General features: G+C 42.9%; 1 protein-coding gene across 3 annotated transcripts in view; it reads left to right on the top strand.

The window, feature by feature from the left end:
• Nucleotides 1-7,398, top strand: part of LOC123506565 (unconventional myosin-XV-like) — a 98,138-nt gene extending 90,740 nt beyond the window's left edge. For all 3 annotated transcript variants that reach the window (XM_045258767.1, XM_045258766.1, XM_045258768.1), the window contains 10 exons: nt 605-804; nt 1,174-1,578; nt 1,715-1,885; nt 2,320-2,533; nt 2,721-2,902; nt 3,331-3,492; nt 3,795-3,950; nt 4,143-4,347; nt 4,853-4,986; nt 5,307-7,398. In XM_045258767.1, coding sequence (XP_045114702.1) covers nt 605-804; nt 1,174-1,578; nt 1,715-1,885; nt 2,320-2,533; nt 2,721-2,902; nt 3,331-3,492; nt 3,795-3,950; nt 4,143-4,347; nt 4,853-4,986; nt 5,307-5,543 — 2,066 coding nt within the window. In that variant the 3' untranslated portion in view covers nt 5,544-7,398. The remainder of the gene's footprint in view (nt 1-604; nt 805-1,173; nt 1,579-1,714; nt 1,886-2,319; nt 2,534-2,720; nt 2,903-3,330; nt 3,493-3,794; nt 3,951-4,142; nt 4,348-4,852; nt 4,987-5,306) is intronic.
• Nucleotides 7,399-10,000: the final 2,602 nt, after the last annotated feature.

Raw genomic sequence — 10,000 nt, 5'->3', positions numbered from 1 at the left:
TGAAGGTTATAGATAGAGAGAAAATAGGAGGGTCCGAGAGATACATGTGAATGGGTGACGTGAAGGGAGATTATTAGAAAACGGAAAGAGAGAGGCAAGAAGCGAAATAAAAGGGAGGTTAAAAATAGGGGAGAAAATAAAAGGAACATGAAGGGAGGAGTCTATACAGTGCATGGAAGACCGGAAGTAGAGGAAGAACACGAAGGGAAAGAAGGGTGAAAGGACAGCTGTAGGTTAAGTTTTCTTGCTATGCCTGAGTAACTAAAGATTTGCACAGCTGATTTAAGTAAACAACACTGGCCACTACGATCAAGCCTCTTTTTATTTTTTCTTCCCTATATGCTCTCTCTCTCTCTCTCTCTCTCTCTCTCTCTCTCTCTCTCTCTCTCTCTCTCTCTCTCTCTCTCTCTCTCTGCCTTCCCTTCCCCGCTTCACAACACACTCGTCTATCTTAGTATCTGTAGTAAGGGAACATGGACGCAATCAAACATACTTCTGGCCTCTCTCTCTCTCCCTCCTCGCTTCTCTTACACCTTCTTTTTTTTCTCCCGCCTCAAACACTCCTTTTCTCCCTCTTCCTTCACCGCATTCTCGTCTATCACAGGATGGTTACAAGGAAACATGAACGGACGTTCAGGACTCTTTCCCGTGGATTATGTGGTGCCTATCGGACGCTCCGAGGCGAGGTCTGCAGCTGCTGCCGCTGCCGCTGCCGCCGCCGCTGCTGCTGCCTCTGCTGCTACCACCTCCGCTGTTTCCACTGTAGTGACCACAGAGACTATTACCACGACCTCTGTACCTCAGGTATTGTATGACGGAACCATGGTTGTTTCTGTTACTGCTTTAACGTGAAATTTTAGGAAGCTCAGATTACTTTCAAAAGGTTAATTCAAAAGGTTAATTCTACGTTATCTTTAAAGGTGTTTACATGTTTTTAATGACAGATTAATATTTCTACATTATAAATAGGAAAAAAAATATATACTTTTTACAACTCAGCTATGATATCGGTCGCCTTTAAGAAGCAGTCGTGGTGAGAGAACAGGGCGTTTCAGAATAGAGGCTTTGGAAAAACGGTGTAGCATCCTTATCTTATGTTTCTGCGCTTCTCTGACCTAAATGAATACGTTGGTAGTGTTTAACCCCATATCCTTCCGCTTCTCCCTCAACCAGACACAGGTGGAGGTGGTGGACTCCATGGCGGAGAGCGACATGGAACTGGCGCGGATGGGGATGGGCGGTGGAGTGTGGACGCGGCCCGAGTCGCCCCACCAGACACATAACCACCATGACGACTCCGGCCACTCCTCAGGCGGCGAGGGAGGAGGAGGCATGGGAGGCGGGCCGGGGAGTGGGATGGAAGTGTCTGTGGGAGAGGTGTCTGGGCGAGGAGTACGGGAAGGAAGCAGTCCGCCTGTGCTTCACGACGGCAAACATTCCCTTCTGCAGTTCGCCCTCCAGCACTTCAGGTTGTCCAAGGAGCAGGGCATAGTGCAGGCTGATGGCACACTGCAGACCAAGAACAAGAAGAAGAAGGGCAATAAGGATAGTCAGGCAGGCTGGACGTGGAAAGAACAGGTGAGGCATGCTTGTTTTTTGTACATTGTCAACCTACGCTCAGTACAGAATCAGAATAGATACGTACTTGCATGTTGTTTTGATAGAAAAAGCGCTTTACTTTGCAGAAACTTTACCGTTCATGTTGGTGTTGCAGGTTGAGATGGTGAAGTTCACACAGTCGCCGCTGAGTAACTCGCTGCTACCACTGGAGGCGGAACTGAGCCAGGTGGCGGTGGAGAGCTTCCTTGCTGTGATGCGCTACATGGGAGACTACCCCATGGCACCACAGCAGACCGAAGTGCACTGTGTCTACACCATCCTCATGGTGAGTAACCATTACACCAAAGATAAGCTTGGCTGGTGATATGGGTCCTAATATAGGTTCCACTATAAGTAAAATAGCCTGCGCCACTAATGGGCAGAAACTGAACAACGCTTCCCACATATACTCTTCAAGTATGCCTACAGGTGCTATAGGCCATAACATAAAAAAAATGATAATGATGATAATGGGTGGAAGCTGGACAGTACTTCCCATACTCTTTAAATATACTTACAGGCACAATAGGCTATAACAAAAAATAAAAAGGAAAAAATATATTGTCCTCGACTAGTAAGATCAGTTACAATTCCTTGGGATAAATGGTAGGTTTGCATTGGTTTAATTTTTAATGTTCAGTTTTAGTGTACAGAATTATCTGTTTTCTACACTGAACCAACCAATTAATTGTGCATGTGATGATATGTTTGTGTTGACAGAACTGTCACAAGCAACCGGTGCTGCGTGACGAGGTGTACTGCCAGATCATGAAGCAGACCACCAACAACAAGTCATCCATCCCAGACTCCTGTCAGCGAGGATGGCGCCTCTTCTCCATCCTGGCTGCCTACTTCACCTGTTCAGACACTCTCAAACCATACCTCTTCAAGTACCTGGAGACAGCTGCCTATGACAAGAGGAGAGCATACCATGGTGAGAGGCATGCACAAATACATACAAACAGCCTCCTTACACCAAAAAGATCTATTTACAGTAGAAATAACTTATCTTAATATTCACAGGGAGAGCAATGGTATTAAAAAGATTTATTTATGTATTATTTATCTCCATCTATATACATAGAGAAGCTGAGGAAAGTAACTCTGCCTTACATTCACAGGGACAGCAATGGTGTGCCTTCAGAACCTGCGCAAGACCTTTAACTACGGCGGCCGCAAGAATGTGCCGAGCATTGAGGAGATCACAGCCATCACCGCCGGTAGGAACTCCAAGCGACAGATCTACCGATTGCCGGGAGGAACCGAGAGGGTCATCAACACCAAGAGTACCTCAGTGGTGCAGGTGAGGCTCTGAACCTGTTTGTATGGCTGTCTAGTGTACTATGAGACTCATAGCTGCAGGAAGTAAAACCTCTATCAATCTTTGTGTTTGTAAGATAACTGTTTTCATGGATGTCAGTTTGGTACAAAGATGCATCCCTGGGTATTTCTGCAACTAATCTATAAGAGAGCTGATTTTGCTGACATTGATCATTTAGTGCCTGCCTATACTAGTTAACAAAACTGAGAAGTGTCACAATAAGGTCATGTTAGTGATGTTGATCTCTTAGATGGATTGATAATCTCCACATGATTTAGGAATCCCTGGCAAGCTTACCTTAATCTCTGGTCTGTTCTATGCCTGCCTCTACCAGTGCTACTCAAAAGAGATGATGACTATTACAGTGGTTCACCAGTAAGTCCGTAAAGCAAGGTTTTGGTGTTTTGCAGGACATCATTGAGGAGATGTGCAATCTGATCAGTGTTCGGTCAAGCCAAGAGCAGGAGGAGTACAGCCTTTACTGCATTGTGGAGGGAGACACCTTCACCATGCCGCTGGCCAGGGAAGAGTACATCCTGGACGTCACCACTGAACTCCTCAAGAATCAACAGGTGACTAATGAAGGCTTTTGTCTATATTAGTACAGGAGTGAGAGTGTTGCCTGTAGGGGACGAAATAGTCAGCCTGGTGTAGAGCATGACAACCTAAGGAGGAAAGAGTTGTAAACCAGGTTGACTAATCCAAGGCAGTTCAAGAGGACTTAAAAGCATTGCAGGTCTTCTTGTACTTGATCTTCTGCAGTAGTGTGTGTGGTATTACCTGCCAAAATTTTTAAAACTCGTGTGTAAGTCTTTAGTCACACATTGGTAAACTCTCCTCAGTGAATGAGCTAAGCACCTCACTTTGTCCACAGGTCTTCTACTTGATCTTCTGCCGCAGTGTGTGGTATTACCCACTGCGTCTTGACAACCAACTGTATTATGAAGTGGTGTTCAACCAGATCGCCCCAGACTACCTGGAGGGGCTGCTGCTGGTCACTCCCGGAGAACAGCTGCAGCAGGAAGTCATTGTTAGTATGCTTGTCAACTGATGCTGTTGTTTATTAGTCCATTTATTGCATGTTTCTCTCATGATACTAACTTGAACATGTAGTGAGAAGGAAATAGAACTGGGGATAGAATGGGAAAAACGTGATGGTTATTCCTCATTTCTATCCCTTCTACATTCCCCAACATGCATCAACACTTTTCACCTCACACAGTACGACATAGCGAAGGTGGCCGCACTTCTGCACCGTGCGGCCGACCTGGAGGAGGTGCCCACCATGAAGGAAGTAAAGTACCTGCTCCCCAAGCCTGCTCTCACCGTGCGGGATGTCAAGCCACCTCAATGGGTCAACATGGTGCAGTCAGCCTGGCCTGAGGTAGCCTCCCTCACCAGTCTTCAGGCCAAGGCTCAGGTCCTCGGTGCGTACTGACATTTTGTTCCTGACGCGTATGTTTCTTTAAGGCTGGTATTCATTTTCCAAAGCCACAGAGATGATTAGCTGGGTTCTCAAAACTGTTTCTCATTTTAATGATGGAACTTTGTTAAACTACCACTAGAACTAAAAACTATTGAAATCCAGTGTAGCATCAACTAGAGTCTTATAAAAGTAGCAGAGATTTAAGAATATTATAGTCTTAAATAGTATCTATGTTATTCTCCACATGAAAGCCCTGATGTAGCTAACTAGTGAATCATTAGGAAAGTTCAAAGTGATTATACAACTGTGAGTATTGCCTTGTGTTTGAGCTGTATCCTCACTTTGTCTCCTCTGTGAAGGCTATAATGAAATATGAGTCATCACAGAACAGAAAGGATGATGACTAACACACTTTACTTGTTTCAGTTCCTCCTTTACTAGTGTCTGAAATCTGAGCATATGTCAAAGAAAGGATGGCAATTAACATTCTCTCCCTTGATGAACAGAAATCCTGCAGTCGTGGCCGCTGTTTGGGTCCTCGTTCTTTGCGGTGAAGAGAGTGATGGAACCTAAAGAGCGCACTGACTACATCCTTGCCCTCAACAAGAACGGCGTCCACTTCCTTGACCTTGTGACCCATGTGAGTGCTGTTTCTTCTCTCATACAAAACTAATACTGCCTTGTTGATCTAAGTGTTTCCTTTTTTTTTGTGGTAAACTCTGGTATTTTATCTGCTTCTATATTTTCTCCTTCCTATGACATTATTTTCAGGAGAGTTGCTTCAAGACATTCCACCAATTTTGGTTAATCTGTTTTGCCGTTATGTATTCTTCAGTGACAGGCACCTTACAGGCCTTATATTTTTACTTGTTTTGAGTGATTCCTACATAAAAAGTTACCAAAACAGCTAAGGTGCTGAGACAAAGAACACACACCTAACTACTGCCATCGCTTTCACAGGAGACTCTGATAAGGTACAGCCTGGCCGAGGTCATGAGCACTCGCAAGGTAAAGAGTGAAGACGAACTTTTCCTTGACATGAAGTGTGGCAACCTGATGCAACAGCGAATCACCCGCATCCAGACTGACCAAGCCCACGAGATCTCCCGCCTCATCCGCCAGTACATCACCATTGAGCAGCGGGTGACGGGACATGCCCGGGGAGACCAGCCAAGGGATGTCACCCTCTCCAGATGAAACAGAAGCAGCACCCTTAGAAGTTCACCCTCCCTTAGTGTGTTAATGCAAGGGTGAGTGTGAGGGTGTTGCCAGGAGTGAGTAGTGTGTGGCTGTTGTCTCAAGCTGGTAGGGATGAGGGTGTTGCCAGCAGTGAGTAGTGTGGTTATTTTCTCAAGCTGTTTGGGATGAGAGTGATGTGAGGGTGTTGTGAGGATGTGAAGGTGTTGCCAGCATTGAGTAGGGTGTGGCTGTCATCTCAAGCTGGTAGGGATGAATGTCTATGAAAATGAGTAATGGCACTAATAATGGATGTAGGTCAGATTCATTTGTATAAGGTTGTATGATTTCTTACTCAGTATTATTACCAACATGTCTGTGGAAATGTGGCTGTTCACTGCCATAGACAGTGTATGTAGAAAACAATTAATTGAATAATCTAAAATGAGGGAGAGAGAGAGAGAGAGAAAGACCAATATGAACCAAGAAATAGGTCAAAAAAACTAATGAATCTTAAGGTTGTCTCGCCATTCCAGGGGGGCAGAGAGAGAGACAATCTAGGTGAACCAAGCAACAGGTTTGGCCTTTGGTACTGTTATATATATATATATATATATATATATATATATATATATATATATATATATATATATATATATATATATATATATATATATATATATATATATATATATATATATATATATATATATATATATATATATATATATATATATATATATATATATATATATATATATATATATATATATATATATATATAGATGATATGTCTACTGTTAAAGAAAATTAACATGGAAATCACAAATCTTAAAGCAGACAAATTATTTATTTCACAGGGACAAGAAATTGAACTGAGAAATTTTACAGCATGGAAAAAAAAAAAAAAAAGAAATTTGTCAATGATGTGTCTGGTACTTGAAGCAAAGTAGAAAATATGCTCTGTTCTCATGGACAAGAGATGTGGTGAATGAAGCAGCAGAGGGTTTGGATGGAGAGTTTTGTAGCATGAAGGAAACCATATGAAGGGAGAGAATGAGCTGCTCTGCTGCTCAAGTCTGTCCATTTGCCTCATGCTTTAACTGTCAGTGTGAGTGTGTGTGTGTGTGTGTGTATGAGTGTCCGTTTGTGTAGAGTTGAGGCCTATGATGAAGAATTTGATAAAAAGACATTTTCCATGTGAACTTTTATTAGATTTGTATATACTATGTAACAAAAGTGGTGTGTGTGTGTGTGTGTGTGTGTGTGTGTGTGTGTGTGTGTGTGTGTGTGTTAGAGAGAGAGAGAGAGAGAGAGAGGAGGAGGATACATGTGCAAGAGGTAAATAAGGAAGTTTTTTATAACAAGGCTCTGATGTGATGCCATATGTATTATAAGAATTGACTAGTGGTGACCGGCCTGGGACAGATGCTCCAGGCCTGTTGGTGATGTGGTGGTGAGGTGAGGTGAGGTGCTGCTCGCCACAAATCATGGTTCTGCTAACCTTACGATGTGTATTCGATGCAAGCCTTCATAGTTGTACGTCTGTCATTGTGAACATCGAGAAATTCAAAACTTGTATTAATAATACATAAATTTATTTTTTTATATTACCAGTTGGATGTAGCATGTGTGTCTTTACCTTTGCATTTCTGTTAACAATGACTTGTAGTGGAATTCCCCATGTTAACAAATTTGTCACAATGTGTCTTTATTTTTATTTTTATGTAACAAGGAAAGTACTGGAGCTCAGACCTCTTAAAGCACTGCTCAAGTTTGTGATGTAATGTACATGTTTGTTACAGTGTTTTATAATTCACTAACTATAAATATATATACAGCTATAACAAGAGTATAATAAATGTTTTATAAGTGACACATGTTAAAATGTCCCTTTTATAGTGAGTCATTTAAACTTTCATCCAGTCACTTGTTCTGCCTGTCTGTCTGTCTGTCTACGTTTGTCAGGTGTTCTCTATCACTGAAATCTTTAATACCTGTCCACTCCAAACTTCAGTTCTCTCCTTTACCTCACACACACTGTCAGTTTGCACAGTTTGCACCTAAAACAGACTAGTTCTACTCTTTCTCATGACAAGGCTCCAGTTATTCCTGTTCCTGCAGGAATAACAGGAATAAAATTACCTGCGCCACTAATGGGCGGAAATTGAACAGCGCTTCATAAATACTCTTCAAGTGTGCCTACAATCGCTATAGGCCTTAACGTTAAAAAAAAAAAAAAAACTCAACCTAGAAATAAGAGGTACTAATGGAGACAGAACAAGATAAACTAGAAATAAATAGATAGTCATAGTTATTACTTCTTTGTAAAGAACTGAAACAGAAAGATATTGTTGCGAATGTCTCGATCGCCTAATCAGCACTTTATTTTACTCCTGACACCAACTGTTGCACGGCCCAACCAGGGGATTTTTTGTGGCTGCTTTACTGATGGAGGGAAAGGAACGGGGAGTCGGACCCAGTGGTAAAAACGTGAAAGGAGTTATAGTGAGTGTGAAGAGTTGTGTCATACATAAATCCTACCTAGCCTTGTATCGCGGTGTCTGTTCTTGGCGCCCTCACGAGACAACTGAAGGGAGAGCAAAGAGCCGAGGAGCCAAGGGTAGGTTTTCTCTAGAGGAGGGTGGGGTTACCTTGCCCGGAGTAAAGCAAAGAAGGCGAGAGCTCGAAAAAAATAAATAAAAACTCTGAATAGCGTTTCCTAGGAACGAGTGATGAAAGGAGAAAATGGAATATAACGCACGTAGAAGTTAATTAGAATGTGAAGTACTTTAATGCTCCGTTCGGCTTTTGGTAGCTGAGAGAGAGAGAGAGAGAGAGGCCAGCCAGAGGGGAGAACAGAGGCTGGGCGGTGGGCGCGCGATAGTCGCGGTTCGGGAACGGTGCCAGTGTGTCTCGAGTTGTGTGGTGGGTTACACGTGCTGCTTCTTGCTCTCCTCGGCCTCCCCAGAACGAGCTCAGGTGAGGCGACTCGTCCTTTGTTCTCATGCTTGGTGTTGTTATGAGGAGGCGCAGGTGAATCCCTCTCACCTGCACACCGCTGCTAATGAGGCGCCAGGTGTATTTTTTAACGTGTGTTTAATTATGTTTTAAGGTGTTTTTGTTTAATTCGTGAAGAAAATGTCTAATTATTTTGTTTAATTTCAACTCACGTTTTTTTTTATTCATTACATCAATTTTTCATTTATTTACTCATTTAGTTTTTGTTTTTAATTACCAACGTTTCATTGCGAACATCGTCTGCCTGTGTGCATGGACGTGTATATGTACGTACGTGTTACACAAGGAGAATATTTATGTATACCTTGAAATGTGTGTGTGTGTGTGTGTGTGTGTGTGTGTGTCGGAGCTGGGCGTGGCGTCGCGTGTATGTGTGTGAGTGTGTGTGCGCGCGCTCAGTGGGACTGGTGGGTGGGCGAAGCGGGGAGGGGGGGAATTACATGGTTCAAGCTAATGGTTATATAACAAGATTATCAACGAAAAGTAAATATTCCTCTTTCTCTCTATTTTCTTTCCTTTATTTCCTCCTCCTCCTCCTCCTCCTGCTTCTCACTCTCCTCCCTCTAAGGAAGGAGAGAGGTGGGAGTCCTTTAGTCAAGAGAGAGAGAGAGAGAGAGAGAGAGAGAGAGAGACTGTCCTCTCACTACACCTGCTCTGCCGTGCCCCGCCCAACTCTCTCTCTCTCTCTCTCTCTCTCTCTCTCTCTCTCTCCGGCCAAACTTCCTATGAAATTTTGTGGTAGACTTTCTACTTGCTGACGCGCGCGCGCGCGCATGTGTGTGTGTGTGTGTGTGTGTGTGTGTGTGTGTATGTTTGAATTAAATAAATTGAACTGAAAATGAAATAACATAGATTAAAACGGATTAAGCGAATGACAATAAACTAAGTAGATTATAAAATTTAAAGCGAATTGATAACTTTTACTACTATTATTACAGAGAGAGAGAGAGAGAGAGAGAGAGAGAGAGAGAGAGAGAGAGAGAGAGAGAGAGCAAGCACCAACCAACCCCCTACCTCTCCGAAGTTCAAAACAACTCTTGAAAACCATACAAGCTACCTTAACGAAGTCGAAACAAGTCACAGCACCTTTTCACGATATACAATTCCCGATTAGTGCGAGGTAGCAAACGTCGGAGCAGAGTAGACGCAATGCGGTGTTCAGATTTGTGCCGCAGTAGTGATTAGCAGAGATGAGGAAAGGAGGGAGGGAAAATATGATGGTTTAGTTACGGTTGTTATGTTTTGTGTGTAAGAAGAGAGAGAGAGAGAGAGAGAGAGAGAGAGAGAGAGAGAGAGAGAGAGAGAGAGTATAGGTATTTTGAATTGTGTGCGTTAAAATGTTAGTAGTAGGTTATGTTTATTATTAGTGTGTGTGTTGTTATATAATGTGTTGAGTTGTAGTAAAGGAGAATGATAAGATTAGCAGGTACACACACACACACACACACACACACACA

This window comes from Portunus trituberculatus, chromosome 20 (assembly GCF_017591435.1).
Source record: "Portunus trituberculatus isolate SZX2019 chromosome 20, ASM1759143v1, whole genome shotgun sequence".
Classification (NCBI taxonomy): Eukaryota; Metazoa; Arthropoda; class Malacostraca; order Decapoda; family Portunidae; genus Portunus; species Portunus trituberculatus.
The sequence above is the reverse complement of the archived record's forward strand: the minus strand, read 5'-3'. Positions and strand labels throughout refer to the sequence as shown.